Below are 19,612 nucleotides of genomic sequence, written 5' to 3' on the forward strand. Positions count from 1 at the left end.
TTGCACATCAATAAAAATATTACAGTGTGATAATCAGTTTAACCATGGAAGCTTTGTTTCTACTTGGGATGCTTCTCAATTTTGGCCCATCTCATCTCTCTTTCTCTCTTTTACTTCCTTTTCAACAAGTTTCCATGGAGATGAGAATATAAAGGGAGCAAAGAAGAAAAAAGATGATAGAAAAGCTGATTGTTTAAAGCCTTAAAATGAAAGAAAAGTGCTTTAGTTTCTCTTCTTTTCCTTTATTATCTCTCTTTCTTTCATCGTCTACTGTCTCAGATCAGCAGCTTTGCTCCATGTTGGCCAATAATGATTGTTCCCAAGTTTCTAAGAGGAAAAGAAGACCAGCAGGAACGCCTGGTACGTATCAAAACGCAATGTTTTTTTTTCTTTTAATCCAAAAGTGAATTGTTTTTTGTGTTTTCTTTCGGAATATGCAAATTTGGGTGATGATGTTAGATACAGATGCTGAAGTGGTATCTCTGTCGGCCAAGGCACTACTGAATCGGATCGTTATGTTTGTGAGATCTGCAACACAGGGTTCCAAAGGGACCAAAACCTGCAGATGCACAGGCGGCGGCACAATGTTCCTTGGAAGCTGCTCAAGAGGGAAACGCCGCCCGCGGCGAGGAAGAAGCGGGTGTTCGTTTGCCCCGAGCCGAGTTGCCTGCACCACGACCCTTGCCACGCTCTTGGCGATTTGGTGGGGATCAAGAACACTTTAGGCGAAAACACAGCGATCACAAGCAATGGGTGTGCGAGAGATGCTCCAAGGGCTACGCTGTTCAGTCGGATTACAAGGCACATCTTAAACCTGTGGCACCAAAGGCCATTCTTGTGACTGTGGCAAGTTTCTCAAGGTTTTTGTTACTTCTCCATTCACATAAAACAGTATTTTAGATCTATCCTTGATATATATATATATATATCATTGATTTATTATTCATTTTGTAGGGTTGAGAGTTTCATTGAACACCAAGATGCTTGCCAAACGAGCCGTAGCCGGCCAGAATCACAGCAGTACGGCCGCCTTGCTTGTCGCGAACAGCTTCAAGCACCAATCCGTCTAGTGATACTAATTTCAGTACAGTTCCAGGCCTAGTTTGGATTTGGCAAAGACAACAGGCACCATGTTGTTGTTGAGCCCTACAAAAGATAATTCCCCTAACAATGCCCAATGCCACAACTTGGACCTTCAACTCTTAAGCACATCAATCCCACTGAGGTCTCGGTTTGCCCTAAAAGCCATGACAATCATTCGATCCAGTACACCTCTCGATAGGCTCGTCCGATACCGGTACCGAAAAGGAACCAACCCATGCGAAAACCGGTGCCCGTGCATCGAGGCTAAAAGAAGAAGCTCTGGCTCAGTTAAGGTTGGCGATGGCGGAAAAGGCTTACGCCGAAGAGGCGAGACGGCAGGCGGAAAGGCAGATGGAATTAGCCAAGCACGAGTTGCCAGGGCAACAGAATCAGGCAACAAGCGCAAGCTGAAACAGCAAAGGCTCAAGCTTTAAAGAATCAGCTGTAAAGCAAATCAAATCCACCATTCTCAAATCACTTGCCATGCTTGCAAGCAGCGGTTTCAAGCAACAACAACGCCGCCTCCCGAAGAGAACTCACTTGTGAGTTTCATTCCATCAGCCATAACAGAAGGTGAAGTTGCAAAACGAAATCTAACAAAACCTGCTAACATATAAACATATTTAATTATATACATACCACAAATGGTTTGTTTCTGGTTAAAGTGTTGTATCCTGCAATTTGTGTGATGTAATTTTCGTGAAGTGTTTCATTTAATATATACAAGAAGAAGCGTTAGGTTTTCGTATTGGAGACTATTACAATGTAGGACCGACACTTAAAAACGAATTTTAGTTTGGATTTTGTGTTTGGGCTATTTGGAGATGTTTGTATCATGAAAAAGTCAGAAAATGATGGTGAGGTTGGCCTTCCCTTTCTGAACTAAACCATAGTACTCACAGGCGTCTAATTTATAACCTAAAGTCTCTCACAAATATCAACAGAAAATGAAGCATTAGCATAAGTTGACTTCATTAATACAACTATTATTGCAACGTGAAAAAAAAAAATGCAGATTCAAGGTATCATCTAATTTATAGTTAAGACAAAATTTGGATAGTTACATATTTTTAATATAAAATGCAATAATAAAATCCATAAAAAATGTAGTGATATTTGAATTAGGTTACCAAAAAAACTCATTATAATCAAGGTGAGCGCATGAAGAGAGGAATCTGATGGTCCCTTTTTGTTCATAAATGCAAAAAATGACATGTTTTTCAGTGCAACAGCATAAGTATTAATGGCTGACTGAGTCATCCTCTCACCTCATCGTTTGTATTCACCGATACATCCCTTGGAATCACCGCTTTGGGTTTGTACAGAATAAACCATTTTTGCAGGCTCTTCAAACTCCATTTCTTGCTGTTCATCGTTCACGCTATGAGCATCGAGTTGTTTTTATTAAAATAATGAATCAACTTTGATTGTCACCCTTCGATATGTATTTAGTCTTAGGACAGTGTAATGCGTGAGATATTGTACGAGCTCATTTTATTGAAAATACAATAGTATTTATCCAAATTCTTCACAGTTTCACATCTTTTCAATTCCATGGTGCAAAAATATGCATTGTATTTAGATCAACATTTAACTTAGTTTTGATATTTTAATTATTTAATTTTTTCAATTTCAATTTTTAATTTTTTATATGGTTTGATTTATATTTTTTATCATAATAGTCTACTTTTAATACGTACATAAAATTATTAGAGTATAAGATTAGTTGATAAATTATTTTAGTTCATGTAAATATTATTAAATTTATTTTTATGTAATATATATTCATACATAATAGATATGATATTTGTTTTAGAATATGAACTTATAATGTTTTAAAGAATATTATCAATAAAAAATAAAGAAAATATTTAAAATATATGAAAATTTAAAATTTCAAATAAACGATCGTCCTTTATCAATTCTTGATCGATTTTTGTGTTCAAAAAGTTGTCATTACTCAATATAAGAATGTTGGATGGGCTAGAAATTTCTTGGAAATTTCATGTAGCTACACTTTCAAACTCCAAAGACAACAAGCCAACTAAACAAGCTCTTTGATAGAGAGATGAAGCCAAGGGATCAGACAGAGACAGACGCCAAATATTGTTCTTTATCTGCCTGTGCTTACAATTGTTCTTTGCTTTTAAAAAGTACAATTATGTATCAACGGGCAGACAAGGAGCGTGGATATGTTCTTTCCTTTGCTTTCTTCTTTTCTTTTCAGGAAGATGACCTTTTTAATCGTCATGTGCCTGCCTGCCTCCATTACTTTCAAATATGGTAGTGGATAAATATCATCTCACGCCAAAGACCCAACACCTACAACTTGAGCGCAACTCGCCCTTCACTTTGATCAGGTATTTAAATAGCGATTGTAAGACGATATTATGACTATAGTGACCACAATTGCAGAATATTAGTTAGGGATTTTCTGAGGGAAATAAATGAGTTAAAAGCTGCTGTAGTTAGCTCAACCTCTTTTTTTGGGGGGTTAAAAATTGTAGTCAAAAGTCCGGCAGATGCCAATCAATGTTAAAATCTTGTCTTCATAGAGAGGTAGAGGAAGGATGAACGAAGAAGAGGATTTCATATCCTTTCTCTCAATTTTGAGAGAGAGATTTTATAGTCACCTTAATGTTATCGTACTGGCAGGGCCGATCCTGACTTTTTCTTGACCCGGGGGAAAATTAAAAAAATGGACCCTAATTTTTAACGTTATGATGAAAACGTCCAATTTAATCGTTTAAAAATTTTAAACTGAACTTGCATTAATGTACATTAATATTTATGGGCCCTCTTGCATTAATGTAATAAAATAGTATATTAATATTTATGGACCCTGTTTTTAATTTAATTTATTAAAGTATGATAAATTAATATAAATTAAAATTATGAGTCCTGGACGGGAACCCCCTCTTGCCCCTGCCCAGAGTCGGCCCTGCGTACTGGTGTAAGACATGTAGTCAGGGATAGATGTAAGATTTTATATTAGAGGATGAACTTGAACTTATAAAATTTTAAGGAGACGTAAATAGATTTTCAATAGAAAAAATATATATATATTTTTAAACATATGATAATTTTAGATTTTTGGGGAACGATTGCCCCCATCTACCCCTAGGTCCATCCTAGCATATCATATAGTCATGATGACTACACTTAAGTTTATAAACCGAATGAATATGATTAATTGATCAATTGCTAACTACTTTAGTTCTGATAAATTATGTGAGTCATGCCAAGATCATATTAAAGGGTCATAGTTTCTCAAGGGATGCAAGACTTTAAAAAAATCTTATGCCCGAAAATACTCTTTTGAAAGCCTTAACCGTAAATGTATTCTCTAGAAATCATGATATACAACTCCAAGGAATTCAAAGCATATAATTCCCATGCCTTGTGTAAAAAAGTAATGACAAAAAATAAGCTATAAGCGTCGCCAGAACTAGTAAGATTATTAAAATTCTATAATTATTATTATAATCATAAAAAAATTGTAACACAATAATATTATAAACAAAAAATTTACGCATTGTATATATCAACTTTGACATGTCCTTGATGGCTTAAAATCAGTATGTTTGGTCACGAGTTTCTCAAATTCTACATTGTTTAGATATGAATGTTTTCAAGTATTTAAATAAGGTATTTTAAACATACGCTCATTGAGTGATTGAGGACAAGACTTATAAATTTGTGCCATTGTTATCATCAGCCTGACTTGTGTAGATATGTTTTCTTGACATGCATCACGCACGTTTATTCTTTTTGAACAAATTTTGTATTATTTTTCATAGTTTTGGTTATTCCTTTAAAAGCTCTGATCAACTTCTACTCCATCCAGAGAAATGCATTCCTTTCAAAAAATTTAAAAATTTATTTCATTACATGTAATTACTTAACCATGCCATTCAGATTAGGTCAAATTTGTTGCGGAATACGGCTATCGGATAGAGCAAAATCGCAATTGATAATTTGAAAAAATAAAAATGAAGATAAAGAAGACACAAATTTTACGTGGAAAACCCCTAAATAATATATGGTAAAAACCACGGACAAAGATAGAAGAATTTCACTATGAGAAAATAGGAGTTACAATTTCTCTCGATCTAACAAGGAGAAAACAATGATAATTCTTTCTTGATAAAAAGGATAAACAACTCTCAAGAAAACTCTCTAAATTCTCTAGTATTGGGAGAAAGTTAGAATGATTTGGGATGTTTTGAAGTTAAATGGGTTAGAGTATTTATAGTTGAAGCTTAAGGACTAATCTTGCAAATATCCTAAAGTGTAGGGACTAAATTACAATTATCCATTTAGTAAATTTCAACAAAAGTTGTCGTGAATGACCATGCACCATTCTTTTCTAAACTTTCGGTGCATCTATTTAATTTCACAATTTCGTTGAAATTATATATATTTTTTTCAACTTTCCACCGAAAGTTTGAAGCTTGACTTTTCAACTATCTCCCACTTGAAGATTTGATTGGAACAATCGTATCTTCACACCATTCTTTCTACCTTGTACCTTCATGTTGCTTACGTCTCTGACAGACCACAAGAGGATCGATACCAGGTAAATTTATCAGCATTGATTGCCTTCGTCATGAAATCTGTTATGTTGTCTTTGGTATGGATCTTCTGCATATCTATCGTCATTTCTTTCACTTTTTCACGATTGAAATGGAACTGAACTCGTATGTGCTTTGTCCTTGAATGAAATGATGGATTCCTTGCTAGATGCAAGGCACTTTGACTGTCACAAAATAGAGAGACATACTCTTGATTATGCCCAAGCTCCTCCAATAGCATCTTCAACCAAATTGCTTCTTTACTGGCTTGTGTAGCTGCTACATATTCTGCCTCTGTTGTGGATGTAGCCACAACTGACTGCAATTTTGAAACCCAACTTACAGCTTCATCAGGAATTTTGAACACATATCCTGTAGTATATTTGCTTTTATCCAAATCCCATGCATAGTCGAATCAACATACCCATTGATAAGTAAATTTGATCCTCCGTATCATAATGCGATATTTGAGGTCCCTTTGATATATCTCAGGATACTCTTTACTGTGTTCTAATGCTCTTTGCCTAGATTCACCATGTACCGACTAACTACTCCCACTGCTTGTGCAATTTCTGGTCTTATGCATATCATAGCGAACATTAAACTTCCTATTGTCGATGCATACGACACTCGAGACATCTCCATCCTCTCTTCTTCACTGCTATGACTCATACTAGAGGATAATTTTATGTTAATAGTAAGAGGGGTAGAAATTGGCTTACAATATTACATGTTGAATCGTAACAAGATCTTCTTCAACTAATTCTTTTGTGAAAGCCAAATATTCCTGTTACTTCTGTCTCGGTGAATTTGCATCCATAGAATCTTGTTTGCTGATCCCAAGTCCTTCATTTCAAATTCCCTAGCCAATTGTGCCTTTAATTCGTCAATATGATCTTTGTTGGGTCTTGCAACCAACATGTCATCCACATACAACAACAATATAACAAAATCGTTATCATCAAACCTCTTGAAATAAGCACAAAGGTGTGCATTAAGTCTTTTGTATCAAAGGCACATAATGAAGGAATCAAATCTCTTATACCAACACCTCGCCGTCTACTTTAGACCGTACAGAGATTTTTTCAACCTGCAAACCAAGTTCTTCTTTTCATGTTCTTCAAAACCTTCAGGCTGGAGCATGTAAATCTCTTCTTAAAGATTTCCATGAAGAAAAGTTGTTTTAACATCTACCTGCTCTAGATGGAAGTTCAATGTAGCACACATTTCCAAAACTACTCGAATTGTTGTTAGTCGAACCACAGGAGAAAAGATTTCATTGAAATCAATACATTCCTTTTGAGCATATCCTTTAACCATCAGTCTTACACGATACCTCTCAACTTGATCGTCACAATTTCGCTTGATTTTAAAGACCCATTTGTTACCAATTGGTTTTCTTCCTTGTGGTAGTGGCACAAGGTCTCATGTATTATTTTTATGAAGGGCTTCAATTTCTTCTTGCATCGCCATCATCCACAGTGAAGCATCTGAGCTATTTATTGCCTCCTGGTATATTGATGGCTCACCGTCCTCTGTTAAAAGACAATATGCAATATTTCCTTCTATAACATAATCTGAGTGCCAATGGAGACGTCTTCTCACACGATCTGATTGACAAGTTGTTGGAGCTTCATAATTCTCTGGTTCTTGTTCATCATATATTGGTTCTGCTTCAGAAGAATCTCTTTGTTCAAACTCCTTTTCCACATGTATCTGAGTAGTCTCTGACTTTTCAGCGCTATCATCGTCTTCTTTTCTTTGTAGTTTGTCTTCTACAAAGATAACATCCTTGTTGATGATCACTTTGCGGGCAGTGGGATCCCACAAGCGATACTCCTTTACACCATCAGCATACCCCATGAATTTGCATTTCCTGGATTTTGGATCCAACTTTGAAATTTCTTGGGAGTTGTACATCACGTACACAACACTTCCAAATACATGGAGGTTTGAATAATCAGCTGGTTTACCAGTCCATATCTCTATTGGTGTCTTCAGCTCTATTGCAGTTGATGGAGCTCGATTCACCAAATAACAAGCGATATTGACTGCTTCTGCCCAGAATGATTTTTCTAGGCATGCATCTCTCAACATTGCTCTTGTTCTTTCTAACAAGGTTCTGTTCATCCGCTCTGCCACTCCATTTTGTTGAGGAGTGTTCGCCACTGTGAATTATCTTTTTGATGCATTCTTTTATACAAAAGTCATCAAATTCTTCACTTGTGTATTCTCCTCCATTATCTGTTCTGAAACACTTGATCTTATTTCCAGAATTAAGTTCCACCCGCGCTTTAAAGTTTTTTGAAAGTTGAAAACACATCTGACTTCTTCTTAATAGGGTACACCCAACATCTCCTGGAGTAGTCATCAATAAATGAGACAAAGTATTTTGCTCCACCAAGGGATGTAACTGGCATTTTCCATATGTCAGAATGAACCAATTCTAGAACACTTTTGCCTCTAGAATTTGACGTGTTGAATTTCAACTGGTGCTGCTTACTTATTATACAATGCTCAGACAAAGTAAGTGATATATTTGTTAAGACGGAAATAGTTTTTACTCCACAAGGACTTTCATTCCTTGTTCTGACATGTGTCTAAGTTTCTGATGCCATAGCATTGCAGAATCTGAACTACATGAGGCAACCGTGTTTCAATCTTGCTTGCATTATTATCCAACAATCCGTAGGATAATAAATTTTTTTAGGCCTTTCACGTGCCGCACATCTCGAACAACTTTAATTGTTCTATCATATATCTTCAATTTGATGGTTCCCACGCCAACGATCTCTAAGGCATGATCATTACAACTATACACATATCCTTCTGAGACAGGTTCATAATGATAAAACCATTCTCTTCTTGAGGTCATGTGATATGTTGCTTCCGAATCAATGAGCCATAAATCTGTAAATCTTTTTATGCCTTCCATAGTGGTTGACGCTTTACAATATAGAGCATCTCCATCATCTGAAGTGTTTGCGGTATTGCCTTGTGGATTGGAGTTTTTATTTAGACTCCAACAATCCTTCTTCAAGTGACCCTTTTTTCACAGTTGTAACACTTTAAATTTTTTTGCTTCTCGACTTTGATCTACCATGTTTGTGACTGCTGCTTTGGCCACGTTCCGTTGATCACCCTCTCATAGTTGTCAACGTTTCTGCTTGTTGCAGATTTACTTGTCTGTCTTCCTTGTTCTTGCACTGATTTTCTTCTTGTAGAACAACAGCTGCAACGTCATCGAAGACTAGACTGGTGACATTACTGTTTGTCAAGTTAATGATGAGTTGATCATACGAATCAGGTAGACTTTAAAGTAGAAGTTCAACATGTTTTTGTTCTCATATTGTACATCTTAAGGATGTAAGCTGAGAAAATAAAGTGTTCAACGTGTTTAAGTGCTCCGTCACTGAAGTAGATTTTGGCATCCAGAGAGTATACAATTTCCTCTTAAGGAAAATTTTATTGTGCAACGATGTGGCCTCGTACAATTTGGTGAGATGATCACATATCTCCTTAGTTGTATTCTTTCTCATCGATGCTTGACAATACTCCATCTGCTAATGCTAGATGAAAGTTTGTCATATCATTCCCGTCCATTTCGATCCATTTGTTGTCATCTGTAAAATCTACTGGCCTTTCACTGATAGCTGCTAGACAACCATCTTTCCTCAGGATGACATTCATCTTCAATTTCCACAATGAGAAATTTCTCCCATTGAATTTTTCAATATCAAATTTTATTGTCATAGCTTCTATTACGGATAGCTCCCACTATTTCACTATCGTGAATAGTTCTCTGGAACCTTCAAAGAATGGGTAATACCTTCTTACTTTCTTATGTTGGAGGATCCACCTTTTGGTGACAACCACAAAGACAATAAGTAGATATTACATACTCAAATCTGGCTCTGATACTAATTGTTGCGGAATACGGCTTTCAGATAGAGCAAAATCGCAACTGATAATTTGATAAAATAAAAATGAAGATAAAGAAGACACAAATTTTACGTGAAAACCCCTAAATAATATAGGGTAAAAACCACGGGCAAAGATAGAAGAATTTCACTATGAGAAAATAGGAATTACAACTTCTCTCGATCTAACAAGAAGAAAACAATGATAATTCTCTCTTAATAAAAAGGAGAAAACAACTCTCAAGAAAACTCTCTAAATTCTCTAGTATTGGGAGAAAGCTAGAATAATTTGAGATGGTTTTGAAGCTAAATGAGTTAGGGTATTTAGAGTTGAAACTTAAAGACTAATCTTGTAAATATCCTAAAGTACAGGAATTAAATTGCAATTATCCCTTTAGCAAATTTCAACAAAAGCTGCCGTGAATGACCATGCACCATTCTTTTCTAAACTTTCGGTTCATCCATTTAATTCCACAATTTCGGTGGAATTATATGTATATATTTTTTAAAACTTTCCACCTAAAGTTTGAAGCTTGACTTTTCAACCAATAAATGCATTTCTAAACCTTCTGTTCTTTCTCAGCCTTGGTTCCCTCATGTTCAATACAGATTCCCGAGAGAATATCTCGCAATCAAGAGTTTTCTGTCACTAACACATAACTTCCATTAGAACAGTTGAAATTGTACATAATGACAGATCTGTAACCAATACTTGGTTTCTGAAATGAATTTTCCAGGGAATCCCTATCTCAAGTGTATCAGACACAGTTGATTTGCTTGCTCCCCAAAGCCCAGAATCATATAGGCATGCATGCCGCCATGTTTCCCAGTCAAGGACACGTGACCTACAAATAGTCTGAACTCCATTAGAGAAGCCTCATAGTTTATGGAATATTGAAGGGAATAAATTCTCTCGAGTTCATCACGTTCAATAAGTTTAGGGTTAGATGCATGCATGAAAACAAGTTATGTATCGAAGGAACCGCCCCACATGCAGTTTTAGCATTTTGATCCACTTTTAACATTATTATAAACATATCAAGAGAGTTAAACATTTCGACATTTTGACCCTTGGAGAAAAAAATATTAACTCCAAACATTTTGTTGCGATTACCAATGATGAAAGTGATATCTCCGAATATGCTTAAAATCCTCCCCGGAACTCGCGAGAGGCGTTTGTCCTACGCATTCGCATTGTTAGCTTCGTGGAAGCATGTATTTGGTATACGAATGCGAAGATACGTTGAGGTGGTCAGGCACAAAAGAAAATGATATTCAAGCTGTTGAGACGAAACAACCCGAATGGTATTTGTGAACAGTATGCCTTCACTATAAATGCTTGTGAACAAAATCTATCGAATCACCTCAGTAATTAAAGGAAATGTTGTTCTCTCTTAAAATTCTTAAAATTCTGGTTTGAGAGCTTTGTCTGCACGTAATTGATATTCTAATTTGTTTTGGGCACAAATTGTTTTCGGTTGAAGCTCTTCTAAACAAGACTTGTTTTCAATTTCTTATTCTTAGTAGAAATTATTCTAAACAAGATTTATTCTTTTAAAAGAGAAATCGAGTAACACTACTACTCAAAACCAAAATTTAGTTCTCCAATACACAAATTAAGCGGTCTTAGTGATTAAAAGATTTGTTGTTATCTCTTAAAGTCTTAAATTTGAGTACTATGTATACAGGGTCAGAGCTCTGTTACGGCCCAAGGGGCCCGATCCTTATAAATTTTTTATGTTCGATAGATTAGTATTTTAGTTCATTTAAAAATATTTATTCAAATTAAAAAAATACTGAAATTTACTAAATATTTTATAAGTAGGAGCCGAACTAAAGAAGGATAATATAATGTTCTCAATTTTTTTTGGTCTAATAACAATTTAGGTTAGTGTAAGTTTAAATATTAGACAAATTAGATATCGTCTTCTAAATTTTAAGTTTAAATACCTAATATGTCATTGTGTTTTTCTTAAAAAGTTTAATATTTCGGTCTCTTTCAATATCTTATCTTAGCTAGTCCCTACGCGTATGTAGGGATATAAGAGTTTATTATCAAATAATTAAGAATATTTAAATATATATATTCAGTTCTCATACGTAGCACCTATTACTTCTACTCATTACAAGGAGCCTCGAGAAAACCATATTAGAATATTAATGAATGTAGGTGGTGAATTTAAAGCCAAGTTGTTAAAACCGGATCCGTCGGGTAGTTTGATTATTAGACCAAAAAGTCGACAGGTGCAACGGTTCGATTCATAATGTTAGGTCGGTTTTTTCATTGAACCACTAAAAACGTTTAAACCGTATGAACCAAAACAAGATGAACTGATTAAAGCAAAATGAACCGGTTTGCATATTTGAATTTTATTATTAATTTTTAGTTATGGCAGCCGTGAGAACCAGTTCCATATCATCCCTTTCTTTTGTGAATATCTCATTTCATTTATTAAGGTAAGATTAGAATATTTTGAATATTTTTAAAACAACTATCCGATTTATATCATCAAAAGGATTTGTCGAAAAAAGATAAGTTGTTAGATGTTTTCCGTTTGAGTTTAGGACCGATTAGAAAAATATATAAAAAAATCTAAAATATAAGATAATTTTAAAATTTGAAGGGTGCGACTGTCGACTGATACCATCTACCTCTTCAGTCCATCCTTATTTAAGTATATGAGATGAAAGAACATTTGAAAGAAGTCTTGGTATTGAATCAGGGAAGCATTATGTATTTTGTTGTGTATTGTCGAACATTAGTTGGGGTGTATACGGAATGTTTTTGGTTGTCTTTGCTTTCGGTCCGGGTCGAATGTAATCTTTTTCTCTAATTAAGTTTAGAGAGATTTTTAATTAGGCATTCTTCCTAAGTTTATTAATAAAAATATTTTTGCTGAGAAAAAAAAGTCTACACCAAAGAAGGGGAAAAAACATTTGTAGAAGAATATATTAAATATTTTAACCGTTAATCGGTTGGTTAATTTTAGGTTCTACCAATTAAGGTTAATGATTTTTTTAAACTTCAATTATTGATTAATTCAGTTCACAAATAGTTAATTAACTGATTAATCAAAATTATTAAATATTTAATATATTATATATATTACTTAACTTTAGGAGTGTTTAAATCTCGGTTTTAACCAAAATGATTGAAACGTTAAATATTTAATATATAATTATATATATTATTAATAAATTTCGATTAATTTGATTAATTAATCAAATTAACATAATTTTATTTGATTCGATTAAAAATTAATTGAATTAATTATTGAAAAAATCGATTAATAACTTTTAGATAATTTGATTCGATTGACTAATGAAAAATTATTAAATGGTCCCGACTTACCAGGTTATCCGTGGTTCCAATCAATAATATTTGTTCATATTTTTTTCAAGGTGAATATTTACCTCTTTTCTATGTGTAAATAAGAATTAAACTGTTATTTAGAAGTTATTTTAAAATTTGTGACTTTCATTTACTGGTACCACAAGTAATATAGTAAGCTATATCCATCAAATAATTTCTTGAAACTAATCGATTAAACATCCCTTATTATAGAGATGAAATCATGAGGGTGAGGTATAGAGTGAGAAGACAATGGGGATATTCCCGAATACTAAATGACAATCCTCCGACACATCAACTCAAACCAGCAATAAAAGAAACACACAACCTGTGGCTGCCCCCATTTTGTACCCAAATTTAACCACTTGTTTGATATCGCACAGGCTTTTTCCAAATCAAAATGTATTATGTGAATGTATACAACAAATATAAAACAATTCCTCCGAATCCCAATGTCAATTATTGTGGGGGGGGGGGGGGAATACCCATACCGTTCACAGGGCATCACACCTTTAAAACCATGCATTTGCTGTATTTCGGATGCTCCAAATCCAAAGCTTTTGACATTTAAAAAAAAACATTATCAACACACCTAATGAAACATAGTGTGTTCATGTATCAGGACAATCTCCCATGCCTTTCCTCACTTTCATCTCATTAAAATATTTAATCCCATATTAAAATAACATAAATATTTGCAAAATTAAAACTTGGCTCTAGGCTTCCACTTCATTGTCTCATGCATGTTCAATATATGTACGTGTATACATAACGGTATGTTTCGATCACATGTCATTAAAAAATAAATAAAATTATTGTCAACATAAAATTTTCAATGATTACATGTCATTACCTTATGAGACATATCAACATCATTGTTATTTTTTAACGGCGGATGACCAAAACGGAACTGAAATAGGATATTATGTATGATTCTAAAAGTAGCATTCGGGTGATCAAAACAAAATCATGAGTGACTGAATACTTAATTTACCTTTTTTTTACAGTATTAAGTGGTAATAAGATATTAATTGTTCAAAATTTTTAATATATAGATTTTATAAACAAAATTACTTAAAATTGAATCCACTAATAAAAACAATAATTTTCTACCACTTAAACCAATAAATAGATTCGTACGTATATACATTAAACACACATATACGTAGATTCATATATACACGGTGTGAAGCAGAAGCAACAGCTTCAACGAAGAGAGAGAGACAGAGATGGAGAAAGAGTACCCAAATGATGTTTACAAGGAGTGCTTAAGAAACCATGCAGCCAGCCTCGGCAGCTACGCCACCGATGGCTGCGGCGAGTTCACGCTCGACGACACCTCTCTCTCAACCCTGCAATGCTCCGCATGCGGTTGCCACCGCAACTTCCACCGCAAAGTCACCTACTGCAGCAGCACCAGCGTAGACCGGATCGATTACGGAGACGAAGGCGGCAGCCGAGGAATATGTCCAACGGAGGAAAGAGACAGGGGCGGAAAGAAGCGGTTCCGGACGAAATTCACGGCGGAGCAGAAGGAGAAGATGCTGGGATTTGCAGAGAAACTAGGGTGGAAACTGCAAAGGAGAAAGGAGGAAGACGAAGTGGAGAGATTTTGTAGAGGGATTGGGGTGAGTAGGCAAGTGTTCAAGGTGTGGATGCATAACCATAAGAACTCTTCGGCTGCTTCATCTACCTGCAATGTATCATCTCTTACAACTCCATAGATCTCCATTTTTCTCTTTTTTTTTTGTAAGTTTTCTTTCGTTTTAGTTCATGTTTGGTTTCCTAGAAAATTAAGCCACCATAACTTATATATATATATATATATATATATATATATATATATATAATATATATATATATATATATATATATGCTCATCCTTGTTTAGTTTTTCAAAAATTATGAAGATGCACATTTCCCTGAATCTGAATCTGATTATTTTTTCATAGGTTTTTTAGTATTATTATATCAAATATTAGTTCCGGAATTTGAATTGATCATTCCTTTAACGTAACGAGCATATGATATTTTTTGGTTATATAAATCTCTGAATTTATTTAATTTGTATACTAGTTCGTGAAATTTTTATATATGTTCATGGATTAAAAGTAATACTTCGACCCGGTCCGACCCTCCACTAGAACTCGGCCTGACCCGACCTCCTCCCTAAAAAAATTCGACCTGACCCGATTTTAAAAAAAATCGACCGTAGTGAGTCGTAACCCGTTGGATTTAGATTAAATTGACATCTTTATAATAAACCATAAGCACTTTTTTATTAAAATAAAAATAAATTATTAAAGTTAACAGCATTTTGTTATTAGTAAATTATGTCTTACTTTGTTTTGAGTTTCTCTACCATTAAAGATTTGAGATTTTTACCCTTTTTAAGGTAAAATATATGTTTAATATCCAAAATTTTATCATTATTCTGTTTTGGTACCCAAACTTTATTTATTTTCAAAACCATTCCTAACGTTTAGTTCAAGTTTCATTTTAATACCCGTCGTTAAAAGTTTAACGTTGACGTTGACGTGTCACAATAAAGAAATATCCACTACAACAAAACAAATTTTTAGCAGCGTTTTAAGTGTCGCTAAAAACACTGTGGCGAAAACAATGTCACTAAAAGTGCCGCTAAAACCAACGTCGCAAAAGTTAGCGACTTTTGTCGACTACAAACGCCGCTAAAGGTTATGATATTTAGCGGCGTTGTTTCCACAAATGCCACTAAAGGTTATGATATTTAGCGGCGTTGTTGAAGAACGCCGCTATATATCTTTTCTTTTGTGGCGTTTTTAAAAAACGCCGCTAAATGTTCTGACATAGTGGCGTTTGTTCCCAAAAACGCCGGTAAAGGTCATTACATATAGCGGCGTTTGTAAATGTTAAACGCCGCCATTGACTATGTCTATAGTGGCATTTTCTGTATAAACGTCGTAAAAAGAACTAGAGCTTTAGTGTCGTTTTTTCCTAAAACGCTGATATCGAGTATGTATTTAGTGGCATTTGTTATACAAACGATGCTAATTAACACAAATTTTGCCGATGATGTTTTCTGCTCTTTTATTACCCAAATTTAAATTTTTAACTTGTAGTACTATCCAATAAACATGACATCCATAACAACAAACTTGAAATCCATAATAATAAATCAAAGTTTATAATAACGTAAAATATAATGCAGAATAAACAAAGCATATATCTAACATAACACCTAAGATGGTGGACTATGAGGTTGATTTTGTCGTATCATCTACATCATAACTTCAAGTCGATTTTCAAAGTCTTGACATTTTAGTTGATATATATGTTGCTTCTCTCTCTGCTTCCCTCGCTTCATTTTCTGCTTTCATTTGAGCAACTTTTTGATCCATTTCAGCTGACTGTTGTTTTAAACGACTAATTTCTAATTGGGAAAACTGACTCTGTGATGACATGTACTGAGATGACCTTGATCCAAAATATTTGGTGGGAGTAACGAATGATCCTTGACAGCAAACCCAACCATATCTTTCAGGACCCAAAACTTCATTAATAACTTGATTTTCGATGTCATCCGCATTAACAATACCATGACTTAAAGTCGTAGCTTCATACCCCTCCCTTTTATCCCTCAATTTTTCCTAATAATCAATTCAATAATTATTTTAAATAAGAATGTCATACTATATATATAAATATAACATAATTCAAATCTAATGTCTAATAAATGTACCATAATTCCTTCAACGTTGTACGTCCTCTAGTCTTGTGTGTTCGATCATTTTTCAACTATATAAGAAATAATTAAATATAAGTTTTCAAAATGAATCGGCAAATAAAGAAAGTGTCGAACATTATCTTCAATTTCTACAACTTCTTCAACAGTAATCGGAACTTACGAATAGACAATAGCAGTCGATTCCTCATTATTTGTTTTCTTCCTCTTGAAAAGCTCGAACAATCTGCAAATCACTTAATTTTCTTATGGGCATGATATCTGTAATAAACAAACAACAATTTTAGTAAAAATATTACTATTAACGAATATATTAAAGAAACAGCAATTAAAGAAACAGAAATGGAAAATCGCAACGCGATTTTCAACTATCGCAACGCGAAATGGAAAATCGCAACGCGATTTTCAACTATCTCAACGCGAAATGCAACGCGAATTTGCGATAGTGGAGATCGCAATGCGAATTAGAGATCGCATTGCGATTTTGTTGGTCATTTTCGCAAATCCAAAAAAAATTGGTCAAAATCGTATATTATCTAGGATTTTTGGTCACTGAGGTTATTTTCTCTTAAAGAAATTCGAACTTTCGTATTAAGCAACTTACTTGGAAGAATAGTTGTAGTTACAAAAAGATGAACGCAACCTTTATTCCTTTTTTTATAAACTTTAAAGGTACAAACTGTACCTAAAAATTAGGCACAAACCTTGAAGTGGAGTTTTGATGGACGCAAAACAAGAGTTTCACAGATTTAACGTCAACCTAATCCACATAGCAATAATGTAAAGAGATTATAAGTGAGGGATAAAAAGATAGCTAAACCCAGCAAAGAGATTATGTAAAGGAGCTAGAGCAACTTCTTCAATCGCTGGAAGCGCAGAAGAGAATGAGAGAATTTAAAAGCAGAAATATTAGTGATAATTCAGTACCTAAGCCCGCTATGGAACCAGATTATGGAGATGAAGTAAACGCAGAAAGCAAATCTGGTGCAGCCGAAATAGAGGTTAATGTAATAAACAGTCATGTCAACTTAAAGATTCAGTGTTCAAGAAGAGTTGGTCAGGTGGTGCAAGCCATTGTCACCTTGGAAAGTTTTAGATTAACAGTTTTGCATCTCAACGTTACCAGTTCCCAAGCATCTGTTCTCTACTCGTTCAATCTCAAGGTAAATATTCGTTTTTGAAGTTTTGTTTTGTTTTTTTTTTTGGCTGAATTCCTAGTTCTACAATTTCTTAAAACAATTGTCTTGTTTTCTTGTTGGTTTGGTTTTGTTGTCGGAAATGGAAATGGCAGATGGAGCGGCTGAGATAGCAGCAGCAGTTCATCAAATATTCAGCTAATTCAAAGTTAAAAAAGGAAGAAAGATATTATCATTTCTCATTAGGCAGCTGACTTTGATTCCTCCCGAAAGAAGGGTCCATTGTTTGTTCCACAGACAACTCAAGACAGATCCCTTGATGTTTACATCTTAACTTAAGAGACTTCCCTAGCTTTATTACTAATGATTCTACCTGCTTTACTTAATAGAAATGATAATTAAATCTATGTAATTTCCCGTAAGATGTTTACTAATGACTTTATGTAATATTTCCTTTTTGGAGCCAAAATAGAGCCATTAAAGCCTTGGAAATATCTAACAAGAAAGAAAAGAATGGCAGTAGGGATGGATGGGGTTATAAATCTTACTACTACTTTGTCACATGGTGTCCTAAATTTTATGTTTTGGACTGAAAAATACAATCTAAATCATTCATATGCTTGAATGAGGTTACCAAGGTTTGACCGTCTGCTGAAGCAGGTTCTGAGGTGACAATCTTTTTTAGCTGAACAATGTCATGACTCGATTAAGCAGACGTATTTGGAAGAAGAAGAGGGTTTTGACATAAATAAACAAAGTCAAAGGTTTTTAATTCGATGAAGCTCAAAAAGAGCAAGTGAGCAACCCACGTTCCCACACTGAAATTTGTCATAAGGAAGCTGCTGCAGCAGCACACATCCCTATGTGAAAAAATAATCGAAAGAAGAAGATGGAGCGAGGCAGAGACAAATCGGGAAGTTCTACAGTGTGGTAGGCTTAAAAACGGTTAAAATAATGTGTTATCGGTTTTGTTATCGTTTAAATAATAAAACTGATAAAAATTATCTAAATTTTTCCGGTAATTACCTAAAATATTATGTTAATCCGGTATTTTTTAAGCCTAATAATGTTTCCAGTATTTTTTTTAAAAATCCGGTAAAAAACACCCAATAATAACAAAATCGATAGCGCCTAATAATGTTTCTGGTAATTTTTATTGATTTTATTATTTAATACAATAACAAAACCAATAACTCCTTATTTTAACCGTTTTTTAATCTCCCGCACCGAAACTATCCCAACAAATCACCCTCTCATTGTAGCCAATGTCATAGTCATTTTAATCTTCGTGTTGCTTTCCTTATGACAGCCTTACCTTCAGTTTTTCCAAAAGTTTTATAGCGTGCACGATTAATATATAACTAAAAAAAGTGTTATCAGTTTTTTTATTATTTAAATAATAAAACCGATAAAAAATTATCTAAAAAATTATTATTTATATTTAAAACATTAATATTTTTAAATATTTTCAGTAAAGTGTCAAACAATAATAAAAAACAGTAAAAAAAATAAAATCGATAACGCTTTACCGATTTTATTAATAAACCGGTAAAACGTCCAATAATAATAAAACTGATAAAAATAATAGAATTTTTAATATTTTTTTTACCGATTTTATTATTTAAATAATAGTAAAACCAATAACATTTTTTTAGCTATATATTAGTCTCAATCCACCATTGTCATCCATTCCTTTTCCAAAACTCTCTACACTGCCTTCCACCCAGTGTTTTGAAAACTGGTTCAACTGGAAATCGTTACCTAGTCCGGTTCAATTGGAAACCGTTACTTAGTCCAGTTCAATCTACATCGATTGAACCGCT

At 34.1% G+C, this 19,612-nt stretch overlaps 2 protein-coding genes and 1 pseudogene across 2 annotated transcripts; all 3 read left to right on the forward strand.

The window, feature by feature from the left end:
• Positions 1 to 309: 309 nt before the first annotated feature.
• Positions 310 to 1,700, forward strand: LOC120135580 (annotated as a pseudogene).
• Positions 1,701 to 14,145: 12,445 nt separating this feature from the next.
• Positions 14,146 to 14,653, forward strand: LOC120135581 (zinc-finger homeodomain protein 10-like). Its single transcript, XM_039151844.1, has one exon. It carries the CDS (start codon positions 14,159 to 14,161, stop codon positions 14,651 to 14,653), a length of 495 nt encoding a protein of 164 aa, XP_039007775.1. The 5' UTR covers positions 14,146 to 14,158.
• Positions 14,654 to 17,448: 2,795 nt separating this feature from the next.
• On the forward strand, positions 17,449 to 18,274 carry LOC120135538 (transcription factor bHLH70-like). The gene is made up of 2 exons (XM_039151814.1): positions 17,449 to 17,816; positions 17,945 to 18,274. Exons 1-2 carry the CDS (start codon positions 17,538 to 17,540, stop codon positions 17,960 to 17,962), a joined length of 297 nt encoding a protein of 98 aa, XP_039007745.1. The 5' UTR covers positions 17,449 to 17,537; the 3' UTR covers positions 17,963 to 18,274.
• Positions 18,275 to 19,612: the final 1,338 nt, after the last annotated feature.

Source organism: Hibiscus syriacus, unplaced genomic scaffold, assembly GCF_006381635.1.
Source record: "Hibiscus syriacus cultivar Baekdansim isolate YM2019G1 unplaced genomic scaffold, ASM638163v2 tig00110610_pilon, whole genome shotgun sequence".
Lineage (NCBI taxonomy): Eukaryota > Viridiplantae > Streptophyta > Magnoliopsida > Malvales > Malvaceae > Hibiscus > Hibiscus syriacus.